This window comes from Stegostoma tigrinum, chromosome 20, assembly GCF_030684315.1.
Source record: "Stegostoma tigrinum isolate sSteTig4 chromosome 20, sSteTig4.hap1, whole genome shotgun sequence".
Classification (NCBI taxonomy): domain Eukaryota; kingdom Metazoa; phylum Chordata; class Chondrichthyes; order Orectolobiformes; family Stegostomatidae; genus Stegostoma; species Stegostoma tigrinum.
The window spans coordinates 23,187,293-23,208,486 of NC_081373.1; the positions used below are offsets into that span (position 1 = coordinate 23,187,293).

Here is a 21,194-nt window from a genome sequence, read left to right on the forward strand (position 1 = left end):
AGAAGTAGATAGATTCTTGACTAACAAGGGAGTCAAAGGTTACTGTACGTAGGTAGCAATGTGGATTTGAGGACACAAGTAGATTTTTAAAAATGTAATCTTTACAGGATGAGGGCGTTACTGTGGCGACCTGCATTTAGTGCCCATTCCTCATTGCCCAGAGGGCAGTTAAAAATCAACCCAGAGATAGTAGGAACTGCAGGTGCTGGAGAATCTGAGATAACAAAGTGTAGAGCTGGATGAACACAGCAGGCCAAGCAGCATCAGAGAAGCAGGAAGGCTGACGTTTTGGGCCTAGAACGTTTTTTTTCCAGAACGTCAGCCTTCCTGCTTCTCTGATGTTGCCTGGCCTGCTGTGTTCATCCAGCTCTACACCTTGTTATCTAAGAATCAACCCATATTATTTTGGGTCTGGAGTAGGCCAGACCAGGTAAGGATGGCAATTTCTTTCCCTAAAGGCATTAGTGAACCAGAAGGGGCTTTCTGAAAATCGACAATGGTCGTCAATAGATTTTTAATTCCATATTTTCATTGGATTCAAATTCTACCATCTAGCATGTTGAGATTCAAATCCATGTCTCCAGATCATTATCTGGGTCTTTGAATTAACAGTCTAATGATAATACCACTAGGCTGTCACTTTTCACTGTCAGACCAACCATTATTAAATGGTGCAGCATGGTAAAGGGGCTAAATGACCTACTTGTGCTACTAATTTGTATAATCATATGACCATACGTTGACACACTCGGTAATATAAACACATTATAGAACATGAAACACAGAAGAGGACAACACAGGAACGGGCCCTTTGGCTTATAATACTGTACCAAACTTGAAGCCAAATGAAACTAATCCCTTCTGCCTGCCATTGGTCCATATCAGTCCATTCCTTGCATATTTATGTGCTTATCTAAAAGTCCCTTAAATGTCCCTACCATATTTGCCTCCACCACCATCCCTGACAGTGTGTGCGAGCCTCCTGACAGTTTTGGTGTAAAATATTTGCCCCTCACATGTCCTTTGAACTTTCCCCTTCTCATTATGAATGCATGCCCCTAGTGTTAGACATTTCAACTCTGGTAAAAAAAATTCTGACCATCAACCTTATCTATTTTATAGACTTCTATCAAGTCTCCCCTTAGCCTCTGCCACTCCAGAGAAAACAAGCAGAGTTTTTCCAGCCTCTCCTTATAGCTCATACCCTCTAATCCAGGCAGTATCCTGGTAAAGCTCCTCTGAACCCTCTCCAAAGCCTCCTCATCCTTCCTGTAATGTGGCGACCAGAACTGAATGCAACACTCTAAGTATGGCCTAACCAAAGACTTGTAAATCTGCAACATGACACCCTGCTTCTTGTATTTAATAGCTGGACCAATAAAGGCAAGCATATGCCATATGTCTCCTTTACCACCCTATCTACATGCATGGCCACTTTCAGGGAGCTGCGGACTTAAACCCCAAGATCCCTCTGTACATTTGTGAAAGGAATTTGCTGATTACCTGGAGGAATAGCAGAGCAGACATCAGAGCTGGTGAGTGTGCTGTAGAGACCATTGACAGCATCATCAAAATGCTCTGCGAATAGGACATGGCTCTCTGTGGGTTTACTAGCCAGTGTGTACAGCTCATCCCATCTGCCGGAAGAACAACATTAACACATGTGCGCTATGGTCACTTCCCTGGGTTATTTGACAGGCAAATCCATTTTTAAACAAAGTGATGGCAAGTGATTAGATGTGATGTCATGATTTGGAAACAAAACTTAACTTGCAGAGCAACCTTTCCAGTTAACTTGGTTATTTAAGTTACTTGAAACCAGTGATCAATATGTGTGTCTTTTTGTATCTACAGATTAAAACATATATAATTACATAAATATACAAAATATGACTGTAATTATAACCCACATATTCTTCTACTAGCTAAGTGTCAAAATGAGCAGAAAAATCTATTGGCCCCATAAGGAACAAAGAAGCATCTACAAGAGCTCATTCAAGATTTAACCATCAAACCACTAAATTATATCTTCTCTTCAAATAAAAATACAAGAAAATTCAACCATGGTTATACATAAGCCTGACTGTCTAACCTACTAGATGAAAAGTTGTTAGGCTACAAGCAAAATTCGTTACCCATGGCAGACTAGAAGAATCTCAGTGAAAGGCGATTATTTGCAAAACCCATCCCAAGTTCTAAAATGACCTCTTGGTGAATTACACTTTAATTTCACATATCTATATTGCTAAAAGTTTCATTACAACCATCCATCTACTGAGAAGCAATGTGAGGAAGTGCAACATTCTTCCATGTGTGATCACCCTGGTATTTGTCACGCTATATTCACTAAGTTATTCAGCAGGGAGTTTTCATATTTAATCTAATTTCAGCATTAGCTTTTGTTTCAAAAAGATGAAAGGAAAGGAGTGCAACTCCAAAGCCATCTACAAAAAACCTAAAACCAACGAGGAACAGGTTGTATAATTACAACAATTAAGGAGCCAAACGGGTGAAATTTGCTGAGAAAAATCAAAATATTAATCAGGAATCCATTCTGACAGTTAATTATTCATAACTTTCAATGCAAAACTGAAGGAAATTCCTCACCTTGGAAATTTGACTCCAACAGCAAAGACAATTATTCCACTTTCTTTCAGCTGCATTGCTGTCTGTTCAACGTTACCCTGAGATCTGCCGTCAGTAAGAATGACAAGAATTCGAGGAACAGATGAGTTTCTTGAACCACTGAAACCTTTATGGAGAATGTACTTCAAAGCTAGTGCTGTCTGTGTACTTCCACCTCTGTGTTAATGAAACAACAAGATTAATGAAACTAGTGGTTAATAGTACAAGGAGTGTTTTAATATTCTTGAACTGGTAAGTTCTGTCCTTATCACCAAGTACAATGACAACAGGGGAACTATTAGTGTAATAACAAATAATTTGTTCATTTCTAACTGCAATCACAGTGTAATCTGTCAATGCGATGGGTATAACTAAGAAAACTGATGCTTATCCAATGTTAAAAATCATATTTGAATCATATTTCTTACAGGCTTTTAAAGGTGCCACATATCGTTCAACTTTTCATCTCATTCATCTTAAATTAACCACAAATCTTAATCAAATAGTCAAATAGATAACATACTCTGTAGGTACTTGAATGGATTCAAGAAGTCTTTTTCAAATGCTTTGGTTCCATGCTAACTAATGATAACCTTCTGTGCCTTAAAGGTAAGGCAAGGGGTTTACTTTGTAAAAGAAAAATGAACCCAGCGGTTCATTCATGAGTGCATACAACATTTACACAAATTTAACAATGAACTGATCATTTTCTGGAAATTTGCTCCAGTATTTATTCAATAAAAATTAGTTTTCTATATTCCACATCTGGTGTAGAATCAAAATTCACAGCTCCTGATATTTTAACTACAGTTATGAAGGATTTAAGATAATGTCTATTTTCTATCCCCACCCCAGAGGAAAATTCCTGGTGAACTTCCACCTCTGTAAACACAATCCAGGATATTAGAAGAGGGATTCTGAATGTTAGAATTTCCTCAACTCGTACTTCTAACTGATGCCGAGGTTTGGATGGTAAGAAGCATATGGCTCTGCAAAGTAATGTAAATCAGGACAATAGTGGAGTTCAGCAGGGTCTCCGCTCCAGGATAATGGTCAGTGAGATGCAAAAAACCTAGAAATTTTCGACTAACCTGTCAATATCAAATCTGACATGTGGCCATCCCAAAAGGATGTGTTGAGGTCTCTACATCCTGCTATCCCAGAAGGTGACCAAAAGACATCTGTGCCAACCCAACCAATTGGTAAAAGCATATAAATGAATTGAGCCCTCCTCTGACTGGGATACTCCAGTGTCACCAGAAACAGAGGTTAGTTAGTGCTACTCATCTATAGCAGCAGGCTAGACTGCAGGGGTTTTGAATTCTTGACTTCTGCTAACATAAGGTTAAGGCTTACATACAGTACCATGAAACAATGCATCGGGATTCCAACAAGTATTTTAATGCAGGAAGAAGATCAGAAATGTTTTCAATTTCTTGAATATTATTAATGCATTGAAGGATCAAAACAAATCAAAAAACTGTTGAAATCTATGTCAAACTAGTAATATCTCTCATCACGAAGAAAGTTAAAAAAAAATTTAGTCTTTACTGCACAACACAATGCACAAGCAGGAATATACAAGCTCTTCAATATCAGATCTCACCAGAAGTTATTGTGGAAAATAAAAGGTCTTGGTGTAAGGGATAACACATTGTCATGGAATGAAGATCAGCTAGCTAACAAGAAATAAACATTAGGTAGAAATGGGTACTTATCTAATTTACAAGAAGTAACAAATGAGTGATCACAGTTATCAGTGCTGGGATGTCAGCTGGTTACAGATTATATAAATGACATGGCTGAAGGAAGCAAAAGCATGTTTGCTACATTTGCTGATGAAACAAAGACACCTACATCGGACTCCTGCTCACTGAGTACAGCTCAGCCTTCAACATCATTATCCTATCCAGAAAGATCTCAAAACTCTGTCAACTTGGTCTCAGCTCCACCCTCTGCAACTGGAAGCTCAGCTTTCTGACCCATAGGCCACAATGAATAAGGACAGGTGACTGCACCTCCTCCACAATAACACTCAACACTGGATCCCCCGAAGGATGCATCCTCAGCCCCCTACTGAACTCCCTGTACACCGATGACTGCGTTGCCAAATTCCGAATGAACGCCATCTATAAGTTTGCTGACAACACTATCGTAGTAGGATGGTTATCTAACAACGAGACAAAATACAGAAGGGAGATAGAGGGCTTGGTGATGTGGTGCAGTGAAAACAATCTGCCTCTCAACTTCAGCAAAACTAACGAACTGATCATCGACTTCAGAAAGAAAGGAGGAGGACACACTCCCACCTACTTCACTGGAACTGAGGTTGACAGGGTGTACAGTGTCAAGGTCCTTGAAGTGACAATAACCAATGACCTGTCTTGGATTTCTCATGTAGATGCGATGGTCAAGCAGGTACAACAATGTCTCTTCTGCCTCAGGTGGCTCAGGAAATTTGGCATGTCCATAAGGATCCTCACCAACCTCTACAGATGCACAACTGAAAGCATACTGTCCGGGTGTATCACAGCCTGGTATGGTAACTGCTCTGCCCAAGACCATAAGAAACTACAGAGGGTGGTGTGCAAAGCCCAGACCATCATGGAAGCCAACATTTCATCCATGGACTCCATTTACACAGCTCGCAGCCATGGAAAAGCTGCCAACATCATCAAAGACCAGTTGCACCCCGGTAAGGATCTCTTACAACCTCGTCCATCAGGCAGAAGATACAGAACACATGCACCAGCAGGTTCAGGAACAGCTTCTTCCCAATTATCATTAGGCTGATGAATGGACTCTCTCACTTCAAACAGTACTGATCTTGCTAACGTTGATCTCGCCAGCACAAGCCCTTTGCAACATAACCTGTATGTTTCTGTCTAAGTCTTTTGATCTGTGTATCCTTGTTTACTACGATCTGCCTATACTGCTCATAAACAAAGTTTTTCACTATACTTTGGTATACGTAACAATCAATCAAGGAAAATAAGAGAATGTAAAGAAGCTATTAAGATATTTAGATAGATTAAAGGAAGATCTGGCAAATTATTTAAATGGTGAGAAGTTGCATAGCTGTAAGATGCAGAGGGATAAGAGTGCCCTACTACATGAATCAAGAAAGGTTTGTATGCAATTCCAGAATTAATTTAAAAAATGATCATTTATGGCAAAATGAATTGAATACAAAAGTAGGGAAGTTATGATTCAGTTATACAGGGCATTGGTAAGACCATATCTGGAGTACTGCCCCTTATTTAAAGAAGGATGTAAATACATCAGAAGGATAAAAGTTTATTGGAGGTAGGTAGGAACATGGAGTGACCAGACTAATCTAACTGGATGGTAGAGAAGACTGGTAAGGCCAGGTGGCCTATTCCTGCTCCTTGTATGTTTGTACATGTGCTTCTATGTTCTCTCAAAGCAACTTGATAAATAAAATAAAAGCTAATTAATGTGAGTGCTGAAAGTTTTAATTAGAGATAGACCATGATAGAAATACTCAACAGTCGGACAGCATCTGCAGAGACAGGAATGCCATTAAATGTTAAGATTGCAACCATTCTTCACAACTGGCATAAGTTAGACATGTGATCAGTTTTTAAGCAAGTATGGAGACATTGAAAGTGGAATATTACCAGCATTTTCAAATTTTAAAAATAAATGATATCTTTGCACCTTAAAGATTTTTATTGCAGATATTGTTAGTAGTCCTTAAATATGCATCAAGTAATGCGCTTTTGGGAAAAAAAGGTAACAAACCTAAATATAATTCTTTTAAGCTGTTCCTTTACTTCTTCCCTTGTTAAGTACGAATTCAGATAAAATTCAAATTTTGGGAATGAACTGTACTGGATTACTCCAACTCTGACCTGCAAAGAAAAAAACTATTTAATTCCAAAATGATTTTGGAATTTAGGAAATAACCTTTTTATTGACCCATGTCTTTTCATGTGAACTGAACTCCAATAGATTAAGAGTGTCACTTCTGAAAGATGTAATGACCAGCATGGTTGTTTTTGTATGGATTGTAACTGATGCACAAATAACAAACACTGACATGCACTTACTGAAAGGGGAGGCAACTATGTCTTTGCAAAACAGGCACACTGAGCACAATGATGGATGCTAAAATAGGTTTGTTTCTGAAATCCAAAGCACCGTAATTGAGAAGGTACCCTGCTGAAACGACAGAAGCTGGATAGTGGGCCGAAAGTACACCACAAAGTATGCTCTGTTAGGTGCGAATCAGCTCCCTTGGGCTTCAGATCTGCAGCACCAACTCTTGGTAAGCAAGATATAACTAAGGGATTACACACTTTCCAAAATGCACCTGCTTCAAGATGTGGCTGTGACACTTTGCTTGTGTTCATCTAAACACATTAGTTTACAGAGTACACTGCTAGAATAGTGCATGCTAATGGTATGTCTCTTCAAGGGAAATCTTTCGCTGAAAAACAATTCAATTTCTTCTTATTTTACAATATTTCAAAAGCAGGAGAAATTAGGCAGAGGGAATTTTCTGCATGAGCAAGCACGGTGGCTCAGTGGTTAGCACTGCGGCCTCACAGTGCCAGGGACCCGGGTTCGATTCCCGCCTCGGGCAACTGTCTGTGTGGAGTTTGCACATTCTTCCCGTGTCTGCGTGGGTTTCCTCCGGGCGCTCCGGTTTCCTCCCACAGTCCAAAGATGTGCAGGCTAGGTGGATTGGCCATGGTAAATTGCCCATTGTGTTCAGGGGTGTGCGGGTTGTAAGGGGATGGGTCTGGGTGGGATGCTTCAAGGGGCGGTGTGGACTTGTTGGGCCAAAGGGCCTATTTCCACACTGTAGGGAATCTAACCTAATCTAAAGCAACAGTCTAATTATAGAAGGTTTATTGTATTTAATGCTCCTAATGCTATTTTCCCTTGATGCAAGCCAACATTTCATATTACATGACATTCCATGAATAAAATACAAACAGTGCTTCAAGAAAATTAATTTGCAAAACTCAGCGATGTTTCAAAGAAATTAAGTGAAGATTTCTAGAGCACGTAGGACGGATGATCCCTGGAATGGTAGGTTTAAAGTATGATGAACGGCTAAGGATCCTGGGATTGTACTCATTAGAGTTTAGAAGGTTGAGGGGAGATCTAATAGAAACTTACAAGATAATGTATGGTTTAGAAGGGGTGGACGCTAGGAAGTTGTTTCCGTTAGGTGGGGAGACTAGGGGCACAGCCTTAAAATTAGAAGGGGTAAATTTAAAACTGAAATGAGACGACATTTCTTCAGCCAGAGAGTGGTGGGCCTGTGGAATTCATTGCCGCAGAGTGTAGTGGAGGCCGGAACGTTGGATGCCTTCAAGGCAGAGATCAACAAATTCTTGATCTCAGAAGGAATCAAGGGCTATGGGGAGAGTGCAGGAAAGTGGTGTTGAAATGCCCATCAGCCATGATTTAAATGGCGGAGTGGACTTGATGGGCCGAATGGCCTTACTTCCACTCCTATGTCTTATGGTCTTATGGTCTTATGTAGGAGAATGTATTGAATACTGAAGTACTGGTCACTGGTGTCCTTTCTAAAAACTACATACGCCTACATGTGCCAGAATGCTACCATGGAAGTGGGCCATTCGTGCATTTCAAAGGCATTTCATTCTTTTGCTCAAAACTACTTTCATGATAAGAAGAAAGCCAAGTTAAAAAAAATAGAAGGGCAGGGAACAAGCAAACAGGTGGGAGGAGAAAAAGGCAACAAACACTTGGACAAAGCCTCCTCTACTACTTAAACACTTATTTTCATTAGAGACAACAAGGTGTAGAGCTGGATAAACGCAGCAGGCCAAGCAGCATCAGAGGGGCAGGAAAGCTGATGTTTCGGGCCTAGACCTTGAAGAAGGGTCTAGACCCGAAACGTCAGCCTTCCTGCTCCTCTGATGCTGCTTGGCCTGCTGTGGTCATCCAGCTCTACACCTTGTTATCTCAGATTCTCCAGCATCTGCAGTTCCTACTATCTCTGATACTTATTCTCATTATGTCTTTAATAAATCTCTATATCTTCTGCTAACCTCGCAGCACAGCATCTCTCCCCTCTCTCATCCTCAGCTTTGAGCTGAACTTTCATCATCACCAGGGTTAAAAATGGAACAACTTCCCTCCTTAACAGCAATCCCAGACGAGAATGACCACAGAAGGCAGAACACCACCACCTTCTGAAGGGCACACAGGGATAAGCAACATGTTTTGGTTTTACCAATGGCACTGACATCACATGAAAGTATTTTAAAAAGAGGTTCAAGTGCTTAAGAAAAATACTGGAACATACACTGCTCCATCACAAACTGAAAAGAGAATGGTTTGGGTGTAGTTCCTTTTATGCCATTCTAAATAAATACAATCTTACCTCAGGAAACTGAGCTTAAAATATAGATAACACATTGTAGTGCTGGAGGAACACAGCAAATCAGAGGAGCAGGGAAGTTGACATTTCAGGAACATCAACTTGCTTGCTCCTCTGATGCTGCCTGACTGGCTGTGTTCCTCCAGCTCCTTGCAGTGTTATCTCTGACTCCAGCGTTGGGAGTTCTTACTATCTCTGAAATTAAAACATGCTTTCTTCACCAAGATTATTTTTGCTCTAATCCTGGATTTTTACACGTCATTTGTTTTTCCTTCTACCATTAAATTGATTTTGGTGCAAAATCTGATATAAGGAACTCCTGCACCATCCTTAGACTAAGAAAATGTTTAGCAACTAATTCCTGGCATTATAAGGTTCAGTGTAGCCAAAAATGTTATAACTGTATCCAGCAGCACACTGATGGTTTATTTGACTAGCTTTAAATGATTACATTAGATTAAGGTTACTGGAACAAAATATTTTTTGGACGACTACAATAATTTGTTTGGAGAAGTGCAAGGCTGCAATTTTCGAATAAAAATTTATGATGTCCCAAAGAGTGAAACATCCTCAGAAACACCTACTACCTTTCTTCAGAATTCCAAACCTAACCTTTACAGTGTAACCTTACTGAGTGCAGAATGATCTGTTTGATACCATTATGAAAGGATTACAAGTTAATATTCTGATGCAGCTCTTAAAACCCAGCATTTCTATTTAACTTCAGCTTATTAAAAGACCTGATTTCAACGTTATTTACAAATAACATTCAGCACTTTTCCCAACTGACCTCTTTGTTTCTATAACTTATTTTTATGAAAGACCATGAAGACTATGACCCATACCTGAATTTTCTGCTAATTTTACCAGTGTTAAAGTGGAACTACAATGCATATTAGAAGATAATTACAGTTCACAGTTACAGGCATGTGCACACTGATCCTGAGTAGCTCCATACCCAGGTTTACCATAGATGAACTTCTTAAGTTCAACTGTGCGATTCCTTCCCTTAAGTAGTCTTGTGTTTTTAGTTTAATGGGAGTGAAACACATTACCCATTGGTCATCCCTCAAATCAACGTCACTATAAAATATGGAGTTTATGGCCATTAGCATATTGCTATTTGTGGGAGTCTGGTTTATGCAAGTTGACTACAGTGTTTCCAGCACTGCAACAGTGCTATACTACAAAAGTACTTCATTGGCTACACCTGCACGTTAGGAAGTCCTGAGTTTGCAGAAGTCACTATGTAAATGCTTGTTTCTCTTTTCACTCAATACCTTCATGTTACCAGATATGAAACAGTACAATTCCCTAATATAGAACATAGAGAAGTACAGCACAGTACAGGCCCTTTGGCCCACGATGTTGTGCCGTGGAATAATCCGAATCCAAAAATAAAATAACCTAACCTACATTCCCCTCAATTCACTGCTGTCCATGTGCATGTCCAGCAGTCACTTAAATGTCACTAATGGCTCCGCTTCCACGACTACCACTGGTAAACTATTCCATGCGCTCACAACGCCCTGGGTGAAGAACCTCCCTCTGACGTCTCCTCTATACCTTCCTCCTAACACCTTAAAACTATGACCCCTTGTGGCAGTCAATCCTGCCCTGGGGAAAAGTCTCTGGCTATCGACTCTATCCATGCCTCTCATTACTTTGTACACCTAAATTATGTAATGTTACCAGATATATAACAGTACAATTCCCTAATGATTTGATAAAATACTTGTCTCTTTCATTTGAAAGTTGCTTCATTCTTACTGGAAGTACACTGATCAAGCATTTGATGAGACAACAACTGATGCATAACAAGTTAGAAAATTATACAGGATTACACTCTATTAACACAGAGATGACAATATAAAATGTTGGATACACCAAACTACCGTACATCGGCGAGTCATCTTGCTGAACTTCCATCCAATACTTGTAAGCTCTTTGTGTCAATAGGGAGCAATTGAAAGCTTGTGATTTCAAATAAACCTGTTGCGCTATAACCTGGTGTCATGTGACTTCTGACTTTGTCCACCCCAGTCCAACACTGGCACCTCCACCTCATACTTAATAATCAATTTGTAACTTATCCGGTTAGTTAAAATACTTAAGATCCTTAGATGGAAAGTCCAATATGAAAAGAAAATCCAAAATAAAAACAGAAGCTACAGGAAATACTCAGTGGATTGGGCAGCAGTTGCGAAGGGAGAAGAACTAACTTTTTGCATTGTCCAATGGGTATTTTTGACATTTTACATATTTATGTCAGTTGCCTGGCAGCAAAACGACTCTTCTTTTGTATTAGTCTTCTCCACAGTTTAGAGATGAAATCTTTTAAACTATCCAGCTAAATTGACAAGTTGCTTTTATTCTGTTTTTTTTTCTATTGGAAGCTCTTTTGACCCCTTCCAGTATGTGACACTGGACGTATCAAGAGGGAGGTAAGGTTTTTGAAACTGGATTTCTGGAAGACCAGTTAGGTTTGCTAATGGATAACTGTGAGAACTTTTATTGATGCAAAGAGCTTATAAGTAATGGATGTAAATTCAGCAAGATGACTCACTGATGTCGGCTAATGTGGTGTATTCAACACTTTATGCTGTCATGTGTAAACAAGCTGTAAGCATTGGGTAGTCCTGTATAATTTTCTAAGAGTGAAAAGCTTATTGTTATGCATCAGGTGTTGTCTCATTAAATGCTTGATCAGTGTACTTCCAGTAAGAATGAAGAAGCTTTCAAATGAAAGAGACAAATATTTTATCAAATAATTAGGGAATTGTACTGTTATATATCTGGTAATATGAAGGTATTGAGTGAAAAAAAGGCAAGTATTTACATAGTGACTTTCACACACTCAGGACTTCCTAACGTGCAGGTGTAGCCAATGAAGTACTTTTGTAGTATAGCACTGTTGCAATGCAGGAAACACTGTAGTCAGCTTGCATAAACCAGACTCCCACAAATAGCAACATGCTAATGGCCATAAACTCCATATTTTATAGTGACGTTGATTTGAGGGATGGCCAATGGGTAATGTGTTTCACTCCCATTAAACTAAAAACACAAGACTACTTAAGGGAAAGAATCGCACAGTTGAACTTAAGAAGTTCATCTATGGTAAACCTGGGTATGGAGCTACTCAGGATCAGTGTGCACATGCCTGTAACTGTAAACTGTAACTATCTTCTGATATTTATAGTAGTTCCACTTTAACACTGATAAAATGCAAAGAATTCAGGTGCGGATCACAGTCTTCACCTGATGAAAGAGCAGTGCTTCAATAGCTTGTGATTTCAAATAAACCTGGTGGAGTATAACCTGTTGTCGTGTAACCTTGATTATTAATCAGTCTCTGGGAAAATAGTTTCTTTTTAGTACATTAGCGTCTCACCTAAGTATCTTTTTAAACTCTTTGTGAATCACTTTGCAGAAAAACACTAAAATGAGTTATTTCCAATTCCTCCCTGTGGAATGTTATTAAATATCCTTAAATGTGATAACTTCTGTGCCAGAGTTTTCCATTTATTATTCTGTAGTGTAAGAGCGTGCAAATATCAGGAGGACAGAATATGAGAAATACTGCAATCTTACTTATCGATTTTGCATCACTAATTGAAAGTTCTCTAAGAGAAAAGTTAATCAGAAGAACAAAAACAAATCTGATCTCAGCAACAGGTTACAAACAAAATGATGACTCATATTTTTAAGTCTAGTTTAAATTGTTGTTGAGTCCTTCCCAATTGTGATTTTTTTTTAACCAGTTCATGAAACCTGAGAGTGGATTTATTCTTGATCTAGCAGTGTGATTTTGGAGTTCAAAGATCATTCTTGGCTGGTGTGTTTGTGCAGCGCAGAGGGGCAACTACAATACCAAACATCCAATTTCCAATTCTTACAAAACTGCCCCTTTTTCCGCAGCACCCGGTCTGAAGCACAAACCAACGACCCTGAGATTAAGGGTCTCGTGCCTCACTATTGGAGCTACACAGGCACCACGGTGCCCAATTTCCAAATGTTAGTTATTTTAATCAACTTGCTCAGACAAGTTTTGACATCCCTGGGGAGTATTCTCATCAAGAGGTAGGGGCATGATCACCGAGCTCCAAAAAACTTAATTTCAACCCCTTGTATTGCTCATAACTGGCATGGTAGCCACCTATATTGAGCAAATAACCCCAACTAATTGCAGTTTTTAAAGGAGTTAGTTACAAAGACTTAACTTATAACTTAATAAATAGACCAAATATTTAGAGTAATTCAATAAGTCCTAATACTGCACACATCAACCGAAAAGCTCAGTTGATTTCATTTGGTTTTAATCAGCACATCTTGTTATTCATTTTATAAGGCTATTCTGATTTCAGGCACAATTAGTCTTTAATCAGCTTCAATCAGTCACTTTTACCTCATTAAAGTACTTAACAAAGAGATTCTGAGTGCAAATACTAACATTTCAGAGAGGAAGCTGCAAATTGAAATGTACTATTATATTAAATCTGCTTTCCAACTAGCAGCTGAGATTTGCCTTCTATTGTGTATAACAGGTAAATTGCTTACAAAGGGACAACCATGGAGTAGCAGCGTATCACTTATATTGTATTTTATTTACATGAATGTGCAGCCAGAGGAGCAATAGGTAATGAGCAGCCACAGTTCGGGGTGGTTGTTTTCAACTGGTGCAGATGCAATGGGCCAAAGGGTATTTTTCTGTGCTGTGGTTCTCTACAGCTCTGTATTTTACTCCAATCTTTCTCTGTACCCATGGTATGTTCAGTGCCAAAGACAACATTGAACAATCTTTGTTTTCTTTTCAAACAGCAGCCTGCTTTTCCTGCCGTCACTGATGTCCCCAGCTGTATTGGTCATGTCCTAATGAAAGGCCACCACTTTTGCTTCACCCAATTATTGATCAGTTTTGATGCAAAAATTTGTTTGCTGCTGGACCCATGGATAAAGTTCAACAAAAAAAAATCTAGGAGCTTAGATCTATCAATTGGTGCCAAGTAATGCCATGGGCAATTTTTTTATATTTAGAAACGTATATTTGAACCAACTTTATTGCAGAGTGTAAATAGATGGTATTTTCTTACTTTTACATTGAGTACTGATTCCAACCTTTTTCCTTTTTATTGTTGTATCTTATTTTAAAGCTTAACATTTAAACAACTGTAGAATCCAAAGGACTTAGACTTAAGTTTCCCCAGGACAGTGCAGGACAATGGGTAGCAAGACATCACACTGGCTCCAGTCCATTTCAATCTCTTTCCCTCGAGCCCAAGTAGTGTCCACTCTTTTACATTTTCCTCAAATGTACCTTAATGACCATTCCTGTCTTCCTTCCAATCTACTGGTTTCTATTTAATTTGCATTCTGGCAGGGCATACATCCAGGAGGCAAAATATGTGCCCAGTCTGTCTATGGCATCTCTCATTCACAATATCCTGTAGGTGTTGCCAACTGCTTTAAATTACAATTTGAATCACAGAGACCAACAGCACAGAAATATACCCTTCGGTCCATCAAGCGTACAGCAGTCAGAAACAACTATCAAACTATTCGAACCCCGCTTCCCGGCAGATGGCCCATACCTTGTATGTCTTGGCATCACAAGGGTACATCTAAATGCTTCTAAATTATTATGAGGGTTTTTGCTTCTCCACCCTTACAGGCAGTGAATTTCAGATTCCCGCCAACTTTTAAGTGAATAATCTTTTTCTTGGCTTGTTCTTGGTTGTATCTTAGCTCTATCCAAACAGATTCTGTCTTGCTCTTAAACTCTAAGATTCACTTTCATTCATATACTTATTATCAGCACTAGCCACTTCCTTGTCTTTTTTGCCTGTTCTAACTAAATTTCAAATGTGGATTTCTCCTCCCATTGTCTCAAACTGATATGGATATCAATAAATGGCTATCCCATCTACTTTCAAAAGAGCTCAGCAACAAACCAAGTCCCCTTTCACTTCAGCAACTCCAGCACTTTCTCCCTGGTTAAAATAACTAACTTGGACAACATGCCCTTCTGACATCGAACATGATATTCCGCAGACATATTCATACTTGAAACTAAAAAAATCCCTTCTTGGACAAATAGTGCCCTAGTTGTGCCCAAGTCACTATAACAACTACTGTCCAGAAATTCTGAACAAGTTGATGTTCTTTACCCTAGAAAAGAGAGGTCAATGATAATGGCATCTCAATTATGAAAGGGTTCAATCGTGCGGATGTAGAGAATGTTTCCGTGGCAAAATTAAGGAACAAAAATATAAGATAGTCACCAATAAAACAGTTAAGAAATCCAGGAGCAACATCATCACTTAGGTTAGAATTGTGGAATTTACTCAGTTTGGTAAAGGTGAATAGTGTGGATTCATTTAAGAGAAAGCTGGATAAGTATCTGTGTAATAGAGGAATGGTTTGTCGTTAAGATGAGCTGAAGTAAGGTGAGAAGAAAGTCATGTAGTGCTGAAGCACCAACATAGATCAGTTGCACTGAATGGCCTGCTTCCAGGTTGTTAACAATGATACAGCCATATTCAATCACAATTTTGTTTTAATTAGAGCATTGTGTTACCAACCAATACTTTAATCATTCTAACGCTATTCCATCAGAATTTTGAAGCTTGTTTGTTTTTGACAGCTTTTACTAAACAGTGGATTATCATTTCAATGTACGAATTTGGTTTTACAGTCAGCACTGGAAAATAGATCAAGTAATCATAGATGGGCCTGTTTATCGTTCATTCAAAAGTCCAGTCCTGGATGACCTGAGGTTATTTCACACTAACATATTTTACACACGCAACATGAAAATTCTGTGTTAGGTGGTTACAACCTGTAGTGATAAAGAAAGCCTTTGAACTTACCCTGTCAGGATTTATATCAAGTGCATCACAAAGTTTGAATGCAACATGTTTGGATCTTTCGAAGCTGCCTTTGCCAATACTGTATGACCCATCCAGCAGGAATAGCAAATCAATAGCAGCAGAGCATTGCATCACTGTGAAAGAAATTGACTTAGATAGTTCACAACTGACATTATTTTGATATAATCTGAAATTACTGAAGTTACTTACACACCTACCAAAACAGTAACGGGCAGTATATATTTCCAGCAATATTTTCTTTTGAATAGTTCTAATAACATGACCTTTAAATTCAAACATTTAAGGAAGTGGTGCACTCAGATTCCAATGCATTGCGTCATGTACTAGCAGGAGATTGGATGAAAATTCCAACACCTGAGTGTGGTTTTTATATCTTAACCATGTTGCCAATGGGCATTTCCCCATGGAGAAACAACAAAATAATCAAAAGGCAAGTTACCCCGAAATATTGTACTGCTGCAACAGAAACTGACCAGGGTCAGGGTGAAGCCTGTATAGCCTCCCTACTGTGCAATAGCAAATGAGGATGTCACAGAAGTCAGAGATTTTAAAGGAGAGCAGCATACTTACAAGTGCGCAGTTTTTTTTCACCAAATCTAAAATGTCATTTAAAAAATGACAGCAAACTCTCAATCTTTAGTTGCCTTTGATCCTCCCATGCTTTGTGTTGATACTTGTAGCTATTTCTTTCAGAATTGTTAAAATGAACTTTCATCTACATCATTTGCACATGTAGAGCATTTGAAACCTCAAACCTCAGGGATGGGGGAATAGTACCAATACAGCACCACCCATGGGAGTTGTGTATGCCATCAACATGGCCCATTGGCTGAATTCTCTGTCAGCACATAGTTTTTTTTACATGACTCTTTCAAGCTAAAACTGATGGTTATGCATGGAGCTAAGTAGTTTTGACAAAGGATTAAAATATAAACACAGCTTAAGGTACCATATTTTACTGAGTGGGAAAGAGAGCCTATTTTTCCTTCTCCCCATTTCTTTTCACTAAGGGTCAATGTCATTGCATTTTCTTCCAATCAAAATGGTTGGGTGATCAAATACACTGGATTACCTAAGGAAACAATTGGCATCTGTGTTATTTCTTATTATCCAGTCGCTGCCCTGACTCAGCTAGTGAACCCAGATAGCCATTTTCTATAATGGTAATGGATTTAAATGTTCCTCTCCATTGTCACTTATATTGGCCTAGAATTTGCTGAAGCAAGGCATTGTGCAGCATGCCCCTAAGAGGGTAGACTTTTTGCCTCACCATGCAGGTCAAAATTGATCCATGCAGCAGGTTGCTGTAAATGTGATCTGATGGTGACACGCTGAGGGCACTAGACATCTGATTCCTTGTTGAAATACAAGTCCAACAGTCTATCTTTTTAACCTAATGAGATGTAAGACTTGAGAAAGAAACAGAGCAAATGGGGGAATGGCATTGCAGGGACATGTATCATTATTAATATGAATATGCTCATTCGTACCAGTTGTAAGTCTGTGTAAGTATGCCTGTCAAGTACCAGCCCTAACTTTCTACAGCGTGTTTAAAGTGATCGTTAATGCACAAATACAACAATTTATTGAAACTCCTGCCAAGTAGAGGGTATTTCCACGAGACCTAGATGATTTGTACATTAATAATAGCATGCACATTAAGCTTGGAATTACTTTGACATACAATTATTTGTGTATCTTCATCAGTGGAATTTTTTAAAACACTAAACAATAATATATTTTTTCAGCAAGTAATATTAAATAAAGCTATTATCGCAAGTGAACGGAAGCAAAGGTAATAATGAGCAGTTTGGATTTACAAGTAAAAATTGGTGAGAGATATAAAACTAAAGGGAGAAAAATCAACATAATCTTCTTATTTAAATAAAGTAAATCTGTTATTAAATGAAATATATACATCAGCTTCTCAGACTTAATTCTACACAATCAGATGTCACCAATGAAGTATTGTAAGTTTTTCAGTCTTGGACACATATTTATCCCAATAGTAGAATTAGGATCTGTTTTGATGTGTCAAATGCATAATTAGGATTCACGACTATAATATGAATCAAACTAATGTTTAACTTGAAGACCACTTGTCATGAGACTGTCTTCAGAAAGCCTAAGGATGTGTAACACAGTTTCTACTTGCTCTTTGTAATTGTGCACAGAATTCTACTTGCGATTTTGAGAATTTTGCAAATTTCCAAATGCCAAATCCTTGAAAAGTTGTCTTAGATCCAGGAATAAAGTCACCTACATTGTCCTGCACTGGAAATCTTCACAATTGTTTCATGATCAGCATCAAGCTTTTGCAAGCAAAAGTACGACAAGACTATGAAGTAGAAAAAAAAATCCAGGGTTAAAACTTTGCAACATAGCAATTGATCTCATTTATTTTCATGCAAAATATAATGAAAATAAAAAGGTAGGACTATCTACTCAACTTAGGGATTTCTTTGGATTTAATAGTCTAGGTGAGGCAATCAAAATGGAATACATTTTTTAAAATGTATTACATTCAGCAAGACAAAAGGGGGAGGCAGATGTCGATAGAGGTTTGACACTATAGCTGATTGTGGTTTTATTGTTTGCTGTTCAGGTCTTCCACAAACTGCTCTCAGCTAGCTGTCTATAACTGTCCAATTACTATTTTCTCTTGATAGCAGGTAACTATCACTCAAAAGCCCTTCACTTTTTGTCAAGTGTCTTGAGATGTCTTGAGTTTGAGAAAAGATACTATATAAATGCAAGACTTTCTTTCCTTATCTCACTTCAAGTTATTTTTGCCCAACTGTGTGCCACAAAATCAAACGCAAAGTCCAGGAAAGCAAATTTCAGCAGATGGTAGGCTCATTCAGAAGGTCAGGAGGAATGGGATACAGGGGAACTTAGCTGTCTGGATACAGAATTGGCTGGCCAACAGAAGTGGTAGTAGAAGGAAAATATTCTGCCTGGAAGTCAGTGGTGAGTGGGGTTCCACAGGGCTCTGTCCTTGGGCCTCTACTGTTTGTAATTTTTATTAAGGACTTGGATGAGGGGATTGAAGGATGGGTCAGCAAGTTTGCAGACGACACGAAGGTTGGAGGTGTTGTTGACAGTGTAGAGGGCTGTTGTAGGCTGCAGCAGGACATTGACAGGATGCAGAGTTGGCAGAGTTCAACCTGGATAAATGCGAGGTGATGCATTTTGGAAGGTCGAATTTGAAAGCTGAGTACAGGATTAAGGATAGGATTCTTGGCAGTGTGGAGGAACAGAGGGATCTTGGTGTGCAGATACATAGATCCCGTAAAATGGCCACTCAAGTGGACAGGGTTGTTAAGAAAGCATATGGTGTTTTGGCTTTCATTAGCAGGGGGATTGAGTTTAAGAGTCGTGAGATCTTGTTGCAGCTCTATGAAACTTTGGTTAGACCGCACTTGGAATACTGCGTCCAGTTCTGGTCGCCCTATTATAGGAAAGACGTGGATGCTTTGGAGAGGGTTCAGAGGAGGTTTACCAGGATGCTGCCTGGACTGGAGGGCTTATCTTATGAAGAGAGGTTGACTGAGCTCGGACTCTTTTCATTGGAGAAAAAGAGGAGGAGTGGGGACCTAATTGAGGTATACAAGATAATGAGAGGCATAGATAGAGTTGATAGCCAGAGACTATTTCCCAGGGCAGAAAAGGCTAACATGAGGGGTCATAGTTTTAAGCTGGTTGGAGGAAAGTATAGAGAGGATGTCAGAGGCGGGTTCTTTACACAGAGAGTTGTGAGAGCATGGAATGTGTTGCCAGCAGCAGTTGTGGAAGCAAGGTCACTGGGGACATTTAAGAGACTGCTGGACATGCATATGGTCACAGAAATTTGAGGGTGCATACATGAGGATCAATGGTCGGCACAACATCGTGGGCTGAAGGGCCTGTCCTGTGCTGTACTGTTCTATGTTCTATGTTCTATGTTCTATGTCTGTTATGAAACCAGCCCAAGAGGAGATGCATTCAGAATGATCTGACATATGATATTTCCCCAAAACACAGCACATGTTAGGCACTCATACGTGGGAGAGATTACAGGTTTGGATCCTAATTCTGCCATAATGTGTTGCAGATACAATATACTGCACATCCTTGCAGTTAATATTCAATATGGTACTTAACTGAGTGTTTACTCCTTCAAATTACATTTTTGGCAATTTTAAGAACCTCTCCTGTATTCACAAAATTACAGCACACTGTTACAAACAAGTCACAAGGCCATAAACTCCATGGGTGGAAGATCTACCAAAAGGAATTTAATACTTCATAATACAAAACTACAGCAGAATCTTGCAGTGAAGTATGCAGTTATAACGTAAACATTTGCATGCCTGAAGGCACTATGATCATAATTCTTTTCTGCAGTATAATAGAACATAGAACATAGAACACAGAACAGTACAGCACAGAACAGGCCCTTCAGCCCACAATGTTGTGACGACCATTGATCCTCATGTATGCACCCTCATGTTGGTAAACATTAATTTTCCTTTTTACATAGGTATCCAGTGCATTCTAGCATTCACACTTTTGAATTCCAGAGCAATGACAAGATCAAATAGCTTTGAAGATTAGACATGACTGTCGAGACTATTTCTCCCCATGATGAAAAATAAGGATATATATGGAACTTGTGTTTAAAATGTGTCATTATTGGCAACAATGCTTCATGAAGAATTGCACAATCATTACTTTTCTGCAAAGTTAAAGGCTGCAAAATGAAACATGGCAACATGGATATAAAGTCAGCTGAGTTACAGGAACAAATGATAGCAAATAACAGTGTGGAGCTGGAGGAACACAGCAGGCCAAGCAGTAGCTCTCCAGCATCTGCAGTTCCCATTATCTCTGATCAAACGATAGCAAATAGTTGTTTTTCAGGCTGCTGAAGGTACAGGTTATGGTAGGCAAGCAAGTCCCACTCCTCACCCTTTTGCTACAGCCCTGAAAATCTTCTGTTTTTGGTGTCCATTCAATTTCCTTCTGAAAACCACAACTGAATCTGTCTCTGACCCACTCAGGCTGTGAATTCCACGTGCTAAACACCTGCTTTTTTGAAAGTCCTGAGGATTGGTGCAAGGAACACTACTTTTCTACATATTGATAGCTTACACTGTTGTGTTGTCAATATTTGCATATGACACATAACCTGTACCGAGACTGTGAACTGTGAAGACGAGAACCATAGATGCAGCAGGTGAAATGTACAGTTTTATACAGGGTACAGGAACAGAGGGGCATGGAGGTAAAAATGCTCAAATCATTGAAGGTGG

At 39.1% G+C, this 21,194-nt stretch overlaps 1 protein-coding gene across 3 annotated transcripts in view; it reads right to left on the minus strand.

Annotated features, from left to right (window-relative positions):
- The window catches only part of vwa2 (von Willebrand factor A domain containing 2), a 71,634-nt gene that overhangs the window by 28,797 nt on the left and 21,643 nt on the right, over positions 1 to 21,194 (minus strand). For all 3 annotated transcript variants that reach the window (XM_048551152.2, XM_059652912.1, XM_059652913.1), the window contains exons 3-7: positions 18,164 to 18,238; positions 15,880 to 16,013; positions 6,391 to 6,500; positions 2,608 to 2,802; positions 1,504 to 1,637 (exon numbers count right to left, since the gene is read on the minus strand). In XM_048551152.2, the coding sequence (XP_048407109.1) occupies positions 1,504 to 1,637; positions 2,608 to 2,802; positions 6,391 to 6,500; positions 15,880 to 16,013; positions 18,164 to 18,238 (648 nt within the window). The remainder of the gene's footprint in view (positions 1 to 1,503; positions 1,638 to 2,607; positions 2,803 to 6,390; positions 6,501 to 15,879; positions 16,014 to 18,163; positions 18,239 to 21,194) is intronic.